This window comes from Rana temporaria, chromosome 6 (assembly GCF_905171775.1).
Source record: "Rana temporaria chromosome 6, aRanTem1.1, whole genome shotgun sequence".
NCBI classification, from domain to species: Eukaryota; Metazoa; Chordata; class Amphibia; order Anura; family Ranidae; genus Rana; species Rana temporaria.
This window is the reverse complement of record NC_053494.1, coordinates 142,896,579-142,915,032: the sequence shown is the minus strand read 5'-3', so window position 1 is coordinate 142,915,032 and position 18,454 is coordinate 142,896,579. Positions and strand designations below refer to the sequence as shown.

The 18,454-nt window shown below is 42.5% G+C and overlaps 1 protein-coding gene across 1 annotated transcript in view; it reads right to left on the bottom strand.

Annotated features, from left to right (window-relative positions):
* SPAG16 (sperm associated antigen 16) overlaps positions 1-18,454 on the bottom strand; it is a 1,251,920-nt gene that overhangs the window by 645,807 nt on the left and 587,659 nt on the right. Inside the window, exon 11 of the mRNA XM_040357476.1 lies at positions 17,582-17,725. Coding sequence (XP_040213410.1) covers positions 17,582-17,725 — 144 coding nt within the window. The remainder of the gene's footprint in view (positions 1-17,581; positions 17,726-18,454) is intronic.

Genomic DNA, 18,454 nt, shown 5'->3' with positions numbered 1-18,454 from the left:
CGGGCGTGCGTTTGTGAATCGTCGTATCTACGAATTTACATATTCTACGCCGACCGCAATGGAAGCGCCACCTAGCGGCCAGCCTCAATATTGAAACCTAAGATAGGACGGCGCAAGCCGTCGTATCTTAGATATGTTTAAGCGTATCTCTGTTTGAGAATACACTTAAACATAAGTTGGTGTAGATTCTGAGTTAGGTCGGCTTATCTACTGATAAGCCGGCCTAACTCTTTCTGAATCTACCTATATATATATGTGGGCTTATAAAGTGAATCACATCCTGGTTTGAATTTGAATACAACTCTCTGACCCTCTCCCTGTCATGCCTGCAGTCTCTCTGACCCTCTCCCTGTCATGCCTGCAGTCTCTCTGACCCTCTCCCTGTCATGCATGCAGTCTCTTTGACCCTTTCCTTGTCATGTCTGCAGTCTCTCTGACCCTCTCATTGCTATGTCTGCAGTCTCTCTGACCCTCTCCTTGCCATGTCTTCAGTCCAGTGGCGGCTGGTGCTCCAAATTTTTGGGGGGGCGCAAACAAACAAACAAAAAAAAAAACAATTGCAGCCTCACAGTGCCCATCATACACAGCTACTGTGCCCATCAATTGCAGTCACTGTGCCCAACAAAGGCAGCCACTGTACCCATCATACACAGCTACTGTGCCCATCAATTGCAGCCACTGTGCCATGCCATCAATTGTCGCCACTGTGCCATCAATTGTTGCCACTGTGCCATGCCATTAAACGCAGCCACTGTGCCAATCAACTGTCACCACTGTGCCATGCCATTACACACATCCACTGTGCTATCAATTGTCACCACTGTGCCCATCAATTGTTGTCACCACTGTGCCATGCCAAACACAGCTACTGTGCCATGCCAAACGTTACCACTGTGCCCATCAATTGTTGTCACCACGGTGCCCATCAATTGTTGTCACCACTGTGCCCATCAATTGTACTCGCCACTGTGCCCATCAATTGTACTCGCCACTGTGCCCATCAATTGTACTCGCCACTGTGCCCATCAATTGTACTCGCCACTGTGCCCTGTTAAATCCCCCTCCCCATTTCAGCCCAGCACTTACCTTTTTGGGGTCAGCCATCCTGCTTCCACCGTTCCTCGATGTCTTCTCCCGCCCTCGATGACGCTTCAGGTTACCAGGTTACCAGAACCGGTGAACCTGATTGGCTGAGACGTCTGTCAGTCTTATACAAGGAGCGCATCCCTAGTGCGTTCCTTGTATAAGCTTCCGGGACCCGTGGGCTGTACCCGTGGCTCTGATAGGCACTTCCGTACAGCCAACCAGCTGCCGTTATTCAGATGGCCGGACATGAGCGCCAACCATCTGAATAGAACAGCGGCAATAATAACATAGATTCATGCAATGCATAAATCTATGTTATTAGACTCCGTGGCAGTGAGAGCCAGAGGGGGCGGCCCTCCAGCGCCCTCTATGGACGAACCGCCACTGCTGCAGTCTCTCTGACCCTCTCCTTGCCATGTCTGCAGTCTCTCTGACCCTCTACTTGTCATGTCTGCAGTCTCTCTAACCTCTCCTTGTCATGTCTGCAGTCTCTCTGACCCTCTCCTTGTCATGTCTGCAGTCTCTCTGACCCTCTCCTTGTCATGTCTGCAGTCTCTCTGACCCTCTCCTTGTCATGTCTGCAGTCTCTCTGACCCTCTACTTGTCATGTCTGCAGTCTCTCTGGTCCTCTCCTGTAGTATGTCTGCAGTTTTTCTGACCCTCTCCGGTAGTGTTTCTACAGTGGGCACGGAAATGTTTGCCCAGGGTCCAATTAACATTATACGACCCTGCATACCATGTATGATCTGAATAAAATATCATCATTTACAAGGGGCGGGGTTGGGTGGGGCAACTGGCGGCGAGTAACTCTTAAGGCCTGACTAGTAGCTCAGGACTTGAAACTTTGAGCACTGATAAGATGTTCAACTGACAATTCCGTTTTCATTAAGTTACCCCAGACAATAAATTATAGTTTGTTATGCATATAAAACATTAGTCTGTTTGCTTATAGCACTTGAATAATTAAGCAATATTTTACTTCTTTTTTTCTGTGGTTTTAGGTCTCATTTTGTTGTTTAAACAATTTAGCTGACACATACTGATGCTGCTTAACTTGGTCTGGGAAATTAGACTTTAATGATCTTTAGTCTTAAAGGGTTAAAGTGGTTGCAAACCTCACACATGAAAAGTGAACAAAGCACATCCATCTATAGTGTGCACTAGTCTGGACCCAAAGCACACTGAAATGATTTGTATTGGATTAAAGTGGAGTTCCACCATGAAAAAAAAATGTCCTCCAAAAATCTAAAAAAAAAAATCTAAAAAAAAAAAAAAATGAAAAGACAAAAACAAAATTGTTTTACTTACCCTAAATAGCTGTTGCTATGCGGAATTCCCGAATCTGCCTCTTCATCCTCCGCGGTCGATTCTCTTCCTCCTCCTACACTCGGTTTCTTCTTGTGAATGGGGCGCACTGCATTCTGGAAACTGTGTGTATCCCAGAAAGCAGCCAGCCCATTCTCAAAGCGCCGCGCTGCTCGTGCATGCGCAGTAGGAAACGGGCAGTGAAGCCGCACGGCTTCGCTGCCTGTTTTCCCCTTACTGTGGATGGCGGCGCCTGGAGCTGCCAGGATCAAGGATCGGCCTCGGCGGGGGCCGACATCGCTGGTGACTAGGACAGGTAAGTGTCCTTATTAAAAGTCAGCAGCTACAGTGTTAGCAGCTGCTGACTTTTAATTTATTCATTTTTTTACCGGACCTCCACTTTAATTTCTTACTAAAAACTGCAGATTATCAACAACTAGTAACAATCATCAGTAAAATGACTGATCCAGGGATTTTGTCATGTATCGGAAGTGACCAGAACTGTGTGGACTGCAACAGAGGAAACCGCAAACAGAAATAGGTGAAAGTAAGTACGTTTATTTAAGGTAAATAAATATAAATGTGAGTACACCACCAATACAATAAGTGAACAAACCAAACAACCAAAACAGTGACAGTAACAAACCATCATATGTAGCAAGGGGAGAACCAGAATCGTAGTCAAGCCAGGCCAGGGATCATTAACAGGAGAACAGAAGATGGGGAACCAGGAATAGACAGACAGGGACAAGAAGGGAGGAATCAGTCTGCAGGGAAAGGATCCAGGGATCCAGGAACAGATACAACGGTATCAGGTCACAAGGACAATACCAGGGCAGTGTGTGAGTGCACTTGCCGGGTATTTGTACACATCTCCTGCAATCAGTCTCAGGTGACGCCTAATTGCAGGAGATGTCTGCTCCACACTTCCAGGAACCCCCCGCTGGTGGACGCCAGTACTGCGGCCCAAAGATCACATAATAACACCACCAGGGGAGAGCTCCCCTGGCAGTTCCAGACTGCCAGGAGACACCTGCTGGTGGACCACAGTACTGCACGCCAAATATCAGGCAGTGCCATCAGCAGAAGGAACCTTTCCTGACAGATTTATTCTAACTGCCACTGCCTGTGTGAAGAAGGATTTGTTTTTTACTCTCACAGTAAAGATTAAAACTAAACCTAAAGATTTAAAGTGGTTGTAACCCTTACATACCACTTTAACCTACAGGTAAGCCTAGATTAAGGCTTACCTGTAGGTGCAACAAATATCTCCTAAGCCTACACGGTTTAGGAGATATTTGCAAATGAAAGGCACCAACAGCGATTAGTGATCATGCCATTAGTGGCGGCATCCGCGCGGGATTGACGTCATCACGGTTCCAGACAGTCACAGCGCCGGAGCCGCGATATGGGGAAGGGACTCGTGGAGAGATGGCGCCGACAGAGGAGGTGAACGAGCACCGCTGCGCTCTCAGGTAAGTACTTCATAATGAGCTAGTATGCTATGCATACTAGCTCATTATGACTTTGCCTTTCAGGGTGTTTAAAAAAAAGAGGGTATACATCCTCTTTAACAGTTTCAAAAAACATTGCCAGGAATTCTAACTGTCACATTTTCTTGTGCCCTCAACCAAACTGTCAAACCATCAAATGGCCGGTGTCATAAATAATCACACATGCAGCACCATGGCAGTTGCAGATCAAACTATATTTTATTTTTAATAAAGGACTTTGCCAACGGTGTCTGTTTTTTTTTTACAATTTTTACACTTTCTTTGTGAAATGGTAGGGGTACAATGTACCCCATTACCAATTCACATACGGGGGGCTGGGATATGGGGGCCCCCTTTGTTAAAGAGGTCTTCCAGATTCCGATAAGCACCCCGCCCGCAGACCCCCACAACCACTGGGCAAGGGTTGTGGGGATGAGGCCCTTGTCCCCATCAACATGGGAACACAGTGCTTTGAGGGGTCTCAGACCCCCAAAACATCCTCCCAATGTTGAGGGCATGTGGCCTGGTACGGTTCAGGAGGGGGGCACTCTCTCATCCCCCCTCTTTTCCTGTGGCCTGCCAGGTTGCATGCTCGGATAAAGGGTCTGGTGTGGATTTTTGGGGGGAACTCCACGCCATTAAAAAAAAAAAATTGGTGTAAAGTTCCCCTTAAAATCCATACCAGACCTGAAGGGTCTCAATGACTTTCAATGCCTTTTCTCTGTATTGCCGGGAGCCGACAATTTATTGTAGCCGCGAGTGGTTTTAAATGACTTTTTTTCCTTCAGAAATTACACTTTGTGCAGGGACAGTTCTAAGCATGGGGAACATGCGGTACTTTACAGGCATACTTTACACACCCGCTAGGTACAAAATTTAAAGGAATATTTCACTTTTATTGTTTCACTTTAAGCATTATTAAAATCACTGCTGCCGAAAAAAAATACGTTTTTAAAACTTTTTTTTGCATTGATATATGTCCCCTGGGGCAGGACCCGGGTCCCCAAACATTTTTTATGACAATAACTTGCATATAAGCCTTTAAAATTAGCACTTTAGATTTCTCCCATAGACTTTTACAGGGTGTTTTGCGGCTTTTCGAATTTGCAGCAAACACCCCAAATTGTTCGCTGTTTGCCGAACGGGCGAACAGGCAATGTTCGAGTCGAACATGAGTTTGACTCGAACTCGAAGCTCATCCCTAAATGCCATAAATCTATCCCTTATTTTGTAGACGCTATAACATTTGTGCAAACCAATCAAACGCTTATTGTGATTTTTTTTACCAAAAATATGTAGAAAAATACGTATTGGCCTAAACTGAGGATTTTTTTTATTGTGATATTTATTACATCAAAAAGTAAAAAATATTGTGTTTTTTTCAAAATTGTCTATTCTTTGGTTAATAGCGCAAAAAATGAAAACCGCAGAGGTGATCAAATACCACCAAACGAAAGCTCTATTTGTTTGCAAACAAGTAATTTTTCTCCTTCACTGATGTGTGCTGATTGGCACCGATAGGGCAGCACTGATGGGCACTGATTAGCAGCACCAATGGGCACTGTTAGGCAGCACTGATAATCAGGACACTGACGATCACTGCAGGTGTCCCTCTCCTCACGCTGTGACAGGAATGGAAATAGCCAAGTGTGTTTACATTGTGATCAGCTGTGATTGGACACAGTTGATCACATGGTAAAGAGCCACTGTGATTGGCTCTCTACCATGATCTGTGATAAGCTCTGTCCGGAGGATGTCATATGCCGTCCTTCCAGAACTGGCTCTCCACGCTGTAGCTGTCATTTTGCTATAGCATGGTTGGCAAGCGGCTAATGTTCAATAAGCACACATGACACAGAAAACAGTATAATGAAAACAATGGATTCATTTTCCTGACTGTTGTGAGTATAGCAAAGTGGTTTAGATCACAAAACTGACCAAACAGAATTACAAAACATTTTCCAGTTAAAAAGTTCATTTTTTATGTATTTCATTTGTTTGCCTGTAGTTTAGTCGTAATTAGTACATCTTTTTATTTTCTAATATTTACAGTATAGCTGAATTACTTATTAACCTATTTGTTTTTCTTGTGAACCAATAATTAAGTGTTTGTAGCATCAAACACAAAATGCAAATGTTGCTTTGAAACATCAAAAGAGGTTGGACCTGCCCTTCCAGTTTCATTAGATGGGTTAAGAAACAATGCCATGTGTGCTATATTTATCTAAAAAAATAATATTTTTTATATTGTGATGTTCCTAAAAGATGAAAACACATCATTAGAATACATGTTTTGAAGAAGACCTATGCAACTATTTTGTTACTAGAATAAGCAATTAAAATACAAAGAAAGCAGAGACTTCTAAAAAATATTTATGCATGGTACTTGATTTACTACATTATACAAGTTCTAAACAATTACCAGAAATTGTTGTCATGGCAGTGCCACCTCAGTGTATTTGCAGTATAAGATGGGCACCAAGGTAATTGTATTTGTAAGCGGAAAACATAAAAATGATATTATTGTTAATTACTGTATTATTATTGGATTTTAGGTAGAAGTCATCAATGCAATTCGAACTAAAAGTATTCTAAATCTACAGGCATTAAAAAAAAGGGTAATCAGAATCATGGCCAAATTTGTAGCTGCTGCCCCCTAGGTCAACTGTCTTGTATTGACTCGTCGTCCTAACACATTTTCTGACTATTCGCATTTATTGCCATACTATTACAAGGTTGTACGTATAAAGGTCCAGAGGGGTTGATTTTTAAATACACAGTAGATTATTCCACCAACAAAAATACTTATTCAGGAATAGGAACAATGAGGACCCAACTGACAGATGAGGTTAGAACATGAAAACGAATACTACACATAGATATGTGCTACTGCAGCCCTGAAGCCCTAGGCCATGGCTTTTGTTGACTATGCAGAAAACTGTCCCATACCAATTAGGTAGCCTTTGATGGGGACAAGTCCTTTAATAATAATAAAACAAAATTAAAACTCCAGCGCTGTAATCCTTCTACGAACCACTACCACAATCAATACAGCCTCCATAGGAAGCGCCCGCCAAATGATGCGCAACCCATCTGACAGCTCTTAAATAACCTGTTACGCATCAGGGTTTCCTGAAACGCGCCAGTGGGGGCGGGGTCACCCGTGACACCACAGGGAAACCGTCTGAACCCCGTTGCATCAGAGGGGGGCGGGGTCACCCGTCCATGTCACAGGTGGCCCCGCCCTCTGTTATTTAAGAGCTGTCAGACGGGTCGCGCATCATTCGGTAGGCGATTCCTATGGAGGCTGTATCTATCGTGGCAGCGGGTCGTAGAAGGATTACAGTACTGGATTTTTATTTTATTAAAGGACTTGTCCCAAGCTGTGTGTGTTTTTTTTATTTTTTGTCACTTCTTTGGGTGAAATGGTAGGGGTACAATGTACCCGTTACCAATTCACATAGGGGGGCGGGATCTGGGGGTTCCCTTTGTTAAAGGGGGCATCCAGATTCCGATAAGCCCCCACACGCAGTCCCCCACAGGAGGTGGGGGGATGAGTCCCTTGTCCCCATCAACACTGTGCCTGCTGTGGACGTATGGCCTCTCATTTGTTTCACTGACATATTGAATATGTCAGTTAAATATATACCTTTTGGTCTTAATATATATCCCTCACTACGGGAGACCTGGCTATATTTGGATGGGATTGAGTGGAGGGGCCGCAGTATACTTCAGGAAGAACCACTTCAGTGCATTTGACTCCTACACTCTATCCAGAGGTATTGAGTTTAGTGCATTTGATTCTGTTCATTTGTGTGACCCGTGATCATGCATGCGTTAAAGTCATATACTACATCTAGTTGCCGAAATATTTGTATGATGTAATAACATTTTTTTTTCCATATATACACCAATAAGTTGAATGACTTATGTATCATCATATACAATGAAAGTGCCTTTGCGCCTATATATGCTGAAGAAGCCTTATAGGCAAAACTGTTGAAATAATGGACGCCACATCAATGTGTATAGTATCTCAATGTCACTTTATAGGTAGTAGGTGTACATCTATAACTTTGAATTAACTGTACTCATTACTTTTAAAACTTTGTATTAATAAATATTTTTCTTACTCTGTTTTTGAGTGAACTTTCATTGCACCGTTAAAATCCCATATCCTGTATATACATTACTCCTACTACAAGAGTTGACACCCTTCATGTACTATGTATTGGCCAGTGCTGAAATCACAACTGTGACAAAAATGTTGGTCTGAGCCTTGGAAATTTGCATCAGAACCGCATAAAAAACACACCTGGAAATCTGAACAAATGGTTTTTGTTTTTTTTTAATTCGCAAAAAACATGTGTGAACCCAGCCTGAGAGTTAACATATGCATGAAAAGCCTATATCTATGGACCTACAGATCATTTCAACTTGTAGTTACTACAGAAGGCACATATGCATCCAAGAACCAAGTTCTCCTCCACTTGTGAATGTCTGCACAAGTGAGAAAAAAAAATATTTCTGGTTCTGTATAATCCATATTGCTAATTAGCATGATTAAGCACATCTCATATTTAGCAATTTATACAGCCCTCCTGCTTTTTAATTAGACCCGAGTTATGCTTCCAAGAGCCTTTTTGAGAGTTCTTTTGTACTGGTTGCCCTCTACAAAGAAGCCAATTCCCACTAATTCCCCTATAAGGATAGCTAACAAATGGTTTAAACATATTGACTTCCAATCTTGTGATCTTATATGGAGGAAGAGACAGGCCCGTATTAGCTTGAATACCCTGCAATATGGCAAGGATGGGGCAGAGGGGGGCACTGCATCCCAATTACAACAATTCACAGGTTGGGGGCTTGGGGACACCGATGATCCTATTGTTTACTTAGTGTCCTTATCCTACCCTACATTAACAGCTGGTTCCCATCTGTAGATCGATCTACAGATTTACACAGTATTCCCCCTTCCTCTCCAATGGCCATTCTGCTCAGGAAAATTTGGCGAGCAGCCAGAGAAATGCTGTCCATTAATGGCCCTATTGAGTTTACCCCTTCATGGAACAATCCCAACTACTCTGAATTAGGTAAACTACGGGGATTTTTTTCTGGAGGCAACAAGGAATGTGGTTTCTTTAATCAGCTATACTCTGGTAGTACCCTCAAGGCATATGATCACTTATGTGTGGAATTTTCATTAACACACAAACAATTCTATCAATACCTCCAACTCAGGCACTCGTTGCAGACCCAGGCACAAACGCTTAACTTGTCCGTAGTCAATTCCCCGCTATTACAGGAGGTTCTACAGGCAACTAGTTCCAGGGGCTTAATATCATGAATGTACTCAGCATTGTTATCATCAACTCAGGATTCTGCTTTACAGGGGGTCTCCGACTTACGAACACCCGAGTTACGAACTTCTCCTAGTTACGAACCATGCGCTGCGGGGACCTTCTGCCATTTTCCACGGACCGTCTGCTGTTCTGCGCATGCCTGGCCAGACGGAGCCTCTGGAAAATGGCCGTAAATGGCCGCTCATGCGCAGAATGGCATTCAACGGAACATCAGAAAACATCGGAAATGTCCGTAATTGCCGGTCTGAGCATGCGCGGCCGACTTACAAACATTTCCGAGCTACAAACAGGAGGAAAGTCCCTAACGGGTTAGTAACCCGGGGACCCCCTGTACTTAAAGGGGTTGTAAAGGTACAATTTTATTTTCTAAATAGCTTCATTTACCTTACTGCAGTCCTCCTTTACTTACCTCATCCTTCGATTTTGCTTTTAAATGTCCTTATTTGTTCTGAGAAATCCTCACTTCCTGTTCTTCTGTCTAACTCCACACAGTAATGCAAAGCTTTCTCCCTGGTGTGAAGTGTCATGCTCAACCCCTCCCTTGGACTACAGGAGAGTCAGGACGCCCACTAACACACAGCTCTTTTCTCTATCTGCAACGTAGAGAGCGTCCTGACTCTCCTTTAGTCCAAGGGAGGGGACGAGCACGACACTCCACACTAGGGAGAAAGCCTTGCATTACTGTGTGGAGTTACAGACAGAAGAACAGGAAGTGAGGATTTCTCAGAAGAAATAAGGACATTTAAAAGCAAAATCGAAGGATGGGGTAAGTGAAGGAGGACTGTGCAAAGGTAAAGGAAACTATTTAGGGAAAAAAATTGTACCTTTACAACCCCTTTAAATGTAGAACCCCTTCTGATATAGGAGATATGGATGGAGATCAATGGCATATGGCATATGGCCATGGAGTCGATTCCAGTTGTGTCAGAATCAGCCTGCCATAAACTCTTGCAAATTATTAATTTTGCACAGAGCTTATTGCATGCCTGATACACTATATGATTGGGGCCAGAGGGATTCTCCACTATGTCCGAAATGTTAAGTTCACAGGGGGGACTTTATGCACATGATCTGGTGATGTCCAAAACTTGCAAGGTATTGGGCAGAGGTTTTACACAGATATCTGACTTCGCTCAAACACCCATACCTCTTACTGGTGTGTCTGTTGGGGGCACTTGACGCTGAATTATATCCAAAAGGTATGTATATATATATATATATATATATATATATATATATATATACACACACAGTATATACACATACATATGTTATGGTAACTAGATTATTGTATTTCACCAGGAAGCAGATTGCCTGCTTTTGGATGGCATTCACTGTGCCTACCCAGGCTCAGTTGGTCTCTTATGTTAACTCTCTTCTACTTAGAGAACAGTTGGCTTATTGTCATCGCAATGCGGTTAAAAACTAAAACCTTACTTGGCAGAACTGGTTGGATAATTCTAGTCTATCTCCTCCGCAGTTAGTGATGGATAGATTACTATGATTCTAGACCCACCTACTGTTACAGGGATTCTTCCTTGAGCTTGGGACTTTCCTCATGTTCTATATCAGCATAGATAAAATGTCCATAAACAAGCTCAGGTGTTTTTTTTTTGTTGTTTTTAACCTTTATTGTGTGTTTTTTTTTTTTTTTTTGTGGGAACAAACATTTTATATGAGCTATGTAATAGGTAACTGCTTCTTATTTCTTTACCCATATGCATATAAAGTATGTACACAGTTGTTTTCCTGATGGTTTTGCTTATGTTCTCATGGTATTTCAGTTACTTGCCATTCTTGTCAATAAAAAAGTTTTGATAAAAAAAAAAAAAAAAATTCCCAATGTCTTCCTTAACTGGCACTGCCTTTTAGTAGCTCCTTAACAGAAAGGGCTTGGGTTTTAACACTTCCTATACTGTGAAGTTTTCCAAGGCTAATCTCGCTTGTCCCTCGCTCTTCTGTAGATGAATGAGACCTTCAAATAGTAAGGTCAGGTCATACTACGATCCTCCTTCACAGTTGAGATGCAGCAAAACGATTCTTTGTTTAACTTGGCCTTAAGAAACTGCTTTAAGCTGACATTTCGCAGAGTTTGAAGTCATTATTATCACTGCGACTTGTGACCCCAAGGGCTTCCAATACATAGCAGATTTTTTTTTTTTATACCTCAGCTTACCTTGGCACCTTTATGGAGTTTTCCTGTCCTCCAACACTGGAATATATAATCCCCAATTATTTCAAAAAGGCTTCAAAATAAATCTTTTAGAAAAAGCTAAAACCTGTTGGTTGTATTTATCATTTGTATGTGCACTATTTGGAACATGGGATGCAAGCAGAATGGCAAGAATCAAACCTAACCTTTCACAAGTCATGTGCTATATTTATAGTTATTCTTTGCTTATATCATGAGACTGCATGTATACCTGCCTTGCACCAAATGCAGAACTATTGTAGAATGTCTGGGACTTGCAATGAAAGAGGTGGAGCTTTCAGGGTATTGCTTCAGTACATAATTGAAATGTTTTTTCTTATCAGGGAATATCTGTTGGCCAGCTGATTTGGGCAGCTTTAGATGTGCCAGTCTTTGCCCATAGCTTTACATATAGTGTTGTGGCTAGGCTTGCCGGCCGCACGCAGGAGTGCATGTTTTTGTGTACATGCTCTACAGTTTGTGCACAGATATGTGTGCATGCAAAGGGTCAGTATTGGTGCCAAGCATCCTATTTAAGCAATGGTCTGACTGGTCTTCAGCTTGTGTCCTGATATATGTTCTTCAAACATTTCCTGCTACCAACCTGGCTTTCCAATTACCAGATTCTGGATTCTGCTGTACTGTTTTGGTATTGCATTGCCTATTTTTTGCTGACCTAGGCTTGCTATGTGACTTCACTATTGCCTCTGATTTTGCTTAATGCAACCACCAAGTACCTGACCATGCTACTCCAAGATTCAGCTACAGACTTCTGTCAAATTCCTGCAGCTTGCCTGCTAGTGTCACTAGCGGACTCTGTCACCCTGAATCCCCATCAAGCCAGAGTTCCTTAAATTTCTGCTGATTCTCCTGCTTACTCCTAACCTGACTGTCCAGCCTGCACATGTTCCTGGATTTTACAGATTGGTATCTGCAGTCAGGAGTTTTTCATCCTCGGTTGATAAGATGCAGGCAGCTCTTATTTCGTAGTGTCCATGGTTGCTTGGACGCAGGCAGCTCTTAGCTGAGTGTAGCTGTGTGCTTGGGCCCTTAGCATAACATACAACTGCGTAAAAATCCATAAAAGAAGTACACGTTACAGATCCAAAAGCATTGTATATTGTGCCATGCAAATGAGCCCTAAATGTTGTAATTAAAACTTGCATAGTTACAGATGTAATTCTTCCTGCAACGTGTATGGTATGAAAACCAAGAGGTAAAATATGATAGGAAACCACGCTTTAGGATGCCACTAAGTGGGGATATGTAGCAGTGAAAACCAAGAGACCTAAATGGCTAGTTAGGTAGAATTCGTCTCTTGGACAGAGGTCAGAATGGTTCTGTTTGTAGATAATGAATTTATTTCAAGAATCAGGTAAAAAGCTGCTTAATCTACAGTACTTCAAAAGACACCAGTAAATAGCATCTTGTTATGTTTATTTCTTCATGTATTTTACAACATGCATGTGAAATAGGGATTATTGAATGCAATTTTGATAATTAAAGAAATCAGTGTAAAAAACATATTTAAACGGATTATAGACTATCCACTAAACAAAAAATCTTTCCCGGGTTCCTGTAAGTCTGGATCCCTGGAAGCCATGGTAACAATGTATTATGAAAATCTGATTAACATTCTCTACGACGTCTGCGGTTTATTTTCAAGCTGTTCTCAAACAGAGTATTTTAGCCCACTAATAAAAAATGGGGTGGGTTTCAAGGATGCGCTTATACAAGAATGTGTAATAAATTGTCCTCTACCTTAGTGTATTATAGTCTGAGTCTATATCACTGGTAAATACCTTTGTAGGGAGATGGTAAGACTATGTGGCATAAAGGTTACCGGGGATTATTGAGGGCAGAAAGGACTCCAAGCATTGTGAATGGTTGCTAATGGATCATGTCTGTGTTGATCTCCTGATATATCGTCTGCGAGAAAACCCAATTAACATCACAGAACTGGCTTCAGCACGCATAGAGAGGCTTTAGAAACAAATAATTGATGTTGCTGCTGTATATCATCTTTATAATGTAATCTGGGTTTTAGGGTTACCCAGTAAACAAGTTATTTCGTCTTTGTAACACTTTCATCTATTTTTATGCTTCAAGCCAAGCACAACAATGTCATCATGCACGAGGCAAAAGCTAACCTTGAAAGCAGCAGAACATAAATGAGACGTCTGAGACATTGAATGGAAACCGTGAACTATGCAGATGAAATTTACAGCTTTTTCTGGACCATTGCTAACAAAACGCATCTGTAAATAGATTTCAGACATTTGCTAATATATCATACATTGGCTACTTTATTAGTGACAAAGCTAAAGGCATATTGGGACCCATTAATCAAAGCATCTGGAATCACAACTGTATGAATTAACCTATAGCAACCAATTGGATTTAAAGCAACACTTTTAGGAAAGGCAGCAGAACTCAGAGCATAAAAATAAAGTTCCCCCTTACCAATATTATGTGCATTTTTTTTGCTGTCTTTCTTATTCTTTCTCTTATTCTTTCTCCCCCTTTTCTTTGTTCCTCCCCCTCTTTTCCTTTCATGTATTCTCTATTTTTATTCCTTCTTTTACTCCTTAGTGGGGAGTTGGGATGAGTGGTAGTGCTGGCTAGTGCTGGCTAGAGTTCTGATCAGTCAACTTAGGTGCTCTTGATCAAGGTCATCTGCTGATCTGAGAACTGTCGTAGGGACTTTAAATGGCAACTATAAGTGTTACTCACTGTGTCTTCGGGTTCAAGTGTCTCGTAGCAGTGACACCTATGCCGCAATCAGGAGATAGGGTCTCCTCCTGCCCCTCCCACTTCACATTCCTCACCAGTCAGCTGACCTCTAGTCTCTGCCCCCCAACCATGCTGTGAACAGAATGGGCGGCTGCAAAGAGACTGAGTGGGCGGGTGCGGACTCCAGGAACAGCCCTGCTGGGTGGCCATGAAAAGGCTTGGAGAGCAGCGCGGGCTTCAGGAACAGCCCAGGATTCGGTGACCCCCTGGCAAATCGTCATTTGACCCCCGAGGGGGTCCCGACACCCAGGTTGAGAACCACTGCACTAGAGAAACCAGCCACAAGTCTGGGCAACTCAAACTGAACATATATTGAAAATATGGGTAAACAAAAGTTACCATTGGTATCTTAGTGAACAACAGATCCAGAGATGTAGCCATCTTAAATCATATCCGAATTTAAATTTTGCCAGTGAAAAAAAAAAAAAAAAAAGTTAGCCTGCCTTACGCACGTCTTCCTTTATTGTCATGCAAAGTGTCATTAATAAATATAGGGGTTAAGGAAGTGGTGGGAGGTGGGAGGGGGCAGGGGCAAGCAAAATGTTGCCAATAGAATTTTAGGTATGCCTGTATACTGCTACTTCATTTTCTAGCTCATGGATTCCAACTGTCTTGGATTTGCTGGGACAGTTCTGCATCTACAATATGTGCTCTGTCACAATGATCACCCTTATTTGAGTTACTGAGCATGCCTAATAAAGGGTATAAATTGGGGGATTGTGGATGCATCAGAGGCAGTGAACCATCTTGTTTTTATGCCAGAATCTTGGCACACTAATATTTTTTTTCTATTGCTGGAGGGATTGCCTTAAAAGAGTATGGGATTTTTTTTCTTAATCATACTTATCTAAGTGGATGCAGCATTGGTATGATGCTGCATCTGTCCCTCGCCGGCTCTAACACTGAGAACCAATCCATTAAACACCACTGATTTCTCGGTTCTCACAGCTCCATGAGAAGAGAACTGGCGACTCTCAGTCACCAGCTCTCTGCTCTGCCCCCTTGCGCTTACTTGAGCACTGGGCTGTGGAGGGGGCGGAAGTGGCTGGCTCAGGCTCTTGGCTGCTCGCTGAGAGGTTGAGCCGGGTGTTGGGACAGGCATGTGGGCAGACCCCAACCATATGGTCACTATCTTTCCTGAGCCTGATTAGGGTCTGTGACATTAGCCCACTGTCTGCTGAAAACGGATCATAGGAGTGCAGATTGTTCTGTGATCCACAGTTGAATTACATCCAAGAAGTGAGCTTTGGCAGCACTTCTTGCAACAGGGAATAAGAGAAAATCTTTCTCCTAAGTACATAGGATTCCCATCTTAGAGAGGTTACATGAAAAGGTATCCCCATTGGAGGATTTTAACTATTTCTCTGAAGACACATTATTGAATTTCCCCTCACTTGCTGTCAGGGGGGAGAGTAGTGACCAGAACAAATGGAAGGGCAAGTCTCCCCAGTTGGGAGACGGACAAAAAAAAACTTGCCAAAGAGACCAACCCTTCCGTGCTTTTTCCAAAATAATAAAACATAAATAGGTGGAGTTAACCGATAATGGGAGGTGGTTAAGCGATAAGGAAACAATTTTAGGCCAGGTTCACACTGCTACAACACGACAGTGGATACGACTTTGCCCTGCGACTTGAAGACTGACATCCGTCTGGCTTCAATGAACGGGGATCCGACTTTGATCCTGACAATGCAGGCACTCTGTGTCGGGTATGAATCTTTAGGGGGAACTACATGGCAAAATTTTAAAACAAAACAGCATACCAACCTTGAGTCTGGTATGAATTTTAAGGGGAACCCCCACGCTGAATAAAAAAAAACATCCCTCCAAAATCTATACCCTTATCCGAGCACAGCAGATCAGGAAAGGGGGGTGGGGACAAGTCAGCACCGCCCTGAACCGTACCAGGCCACATGCCCTCAACATGGGGGGTGGGTGCTTTGGGGCAGGGGGGCTTGTGCCCCCCACCCCAAAGCACCTTGCCTCCCCATAGAGTTAACTGCTATTGAATGACTACTAACATGCAGTGATGGCAGCAATGCTTGGCTTAAACTGACTGGAGTGGTCAAGACCATATGACTAAATACATAAAGAGACAGATGGGGTATAGCAATAGTAATGTGAGGGGCAGTCTCTAATATGGTTCTTTGTCTGACTACTGTTGGGGCCCTTTAAGAATGTTGGTGCACGTGGTAGAAAAAAGTCCCCTTTGAGAACCTGCAGGCAGCGAATAAGCAGTAATTACTGGCTTGGTTAAGTATAGTTCTTGGTGGTTGCAGTCAGTTATGGATGCAGTTTGATGTTCCTGCAGCTCAAACTATTTGAGAGGGGCATGGTTACATAGTAAATCTGTTTGAAAAAAGACACAGGTCCATCTAGTTGAACCAATAAAAGGGGGAACATGGTAATGATAATGGGAGTGCTGCGTTAAATTTGGTGTAGCAGGGTTCTGAGGCAAACATGTCTTACCCTCAGCTATGTGTGTAACAATGGACAGAAATGTGGGCTTGAAGCTCTCTCATTGACTCCTGGGCATAGCAGTCTGCTCATTGCAGTAGCCCCTTCAGTTCCACTATGATGTAGCAAGAGTCCACCAACTGTGCAGTTAGCCCCGAGTACACAATGAGAAAAGAAGCTGTGATGCGGGCAGGCTGCTGGATATATTGTGCTCCTGATGGTGAATGGCTCAGCTTCCATGGAGACAAGGTCCCTTGGATGTATCTACCAAGACTCCCACAGCACCAAAATAGTGGCTTTACCGCTTATGTCCTCTCTTGCCTTCCCCTGTGCCCAAAGCATATCAGGATCTGCAGTTCATAAATCCTGTTGTTCTTTTACCTGGTTGTTGCTTTGGACTACACTTTCCAAGATAGACATAGAAGTCTATGGGTTTGCTTGGCTTTAGTTATCCCCCTACTGACTGAAGGAAAATGGTGAAGCATAATCTCAGTATTTCAGCAAAAAGGGGGACAGAATATAATCAATATCTCCATATTGCAGTAGCCCAGAACCTGGCTACATATGTGTTCTGCAACAATGTCTCAGAAAGTATTATAGCTCGTAGAAAAATCTAAAATTTAAGAAACTAGCATTTTCAGTCACCAATGGTCGGTATGAAATGCTGGAACAGATTAGGGTAGCAATATCACGTTATGATGTGTCTTCTCTGTGAACATTGTTATCTCACCAGAGTTGTTAATGCAGTTACAAATCACATTTTTTACAGAATGCAAACTAACATTTCTTATTCCACTAGTTATAGACCAATATAATTTTAATGCTCCACTGTCCCATTGGTACTACATAAACTCATGGATGCAGTACAGACATATAGAAAAATATTTGCTTACTTTGGATGGAAACAGCAACCTGAAAGCCAGTCAGTGTGCCCTTCGCCAGTCATAATTATCTCTCCACTGGGGATAGACCACATCTTCCAGAGTCGATCATCACTGGCTGTCACCAGTATTTCCTTACGAGGATGTAGGGCCACACTGCAAGACAAATATATATGACATTATACACACTTTTTTAAAGCATATTGGCTGTCTCAGTAAAAAAAAAAAAAATGTTTCCTTTTTTCTTCTACAGCGTTATGGAAAAGTGAAGGAATTATCTGAATGGCTGCTACCGTAAGCTCAATGTAGATAAAGATTAGAACTACATTTTAAAAAAAGTTTGATACAATTTGGTAGGGTTGGCCCATGTTTGGACGATTCCCTCTTACTCCCTCTTTCCCTGTGATGGTAACGGTTTTCAAGGGACTATTCCCAGGTGCAATAAATTAAGGCACAGTACCCACACATACAGAATAACAATCATTCTGTTTTATTAGGTTTCACCACTGCTGGTTTTCAATAATCACCTCAATGATTATAGACCTTTAAATGCACTTAGTTCCTCAGTGTATTCCAACTAATAAAACTGCAAAGGTATAGGTACTTTGGGGTACTTTCAAGTACCTCCTAGACAGTTTTGCATGTCTAGGAAACCACAGGATCTTGGGTGCCCACTATTCACAAGCTCTTCACTTCTGTTCATCCTGAAACTAAAGCCCCATACACACTATCAGTTTTCCTGATGGTTTTTTCTTCAGGTTTACCAAAACTATCTAATATGAGGTCAAACCTTAAGCGTTTCAATTTGAATGCAATCAGGCAGGTCCTTGTACTACATGGTTTTGGTAAACCTGAAGAGAAAACCAGCAGGAAAACTTATAGTGT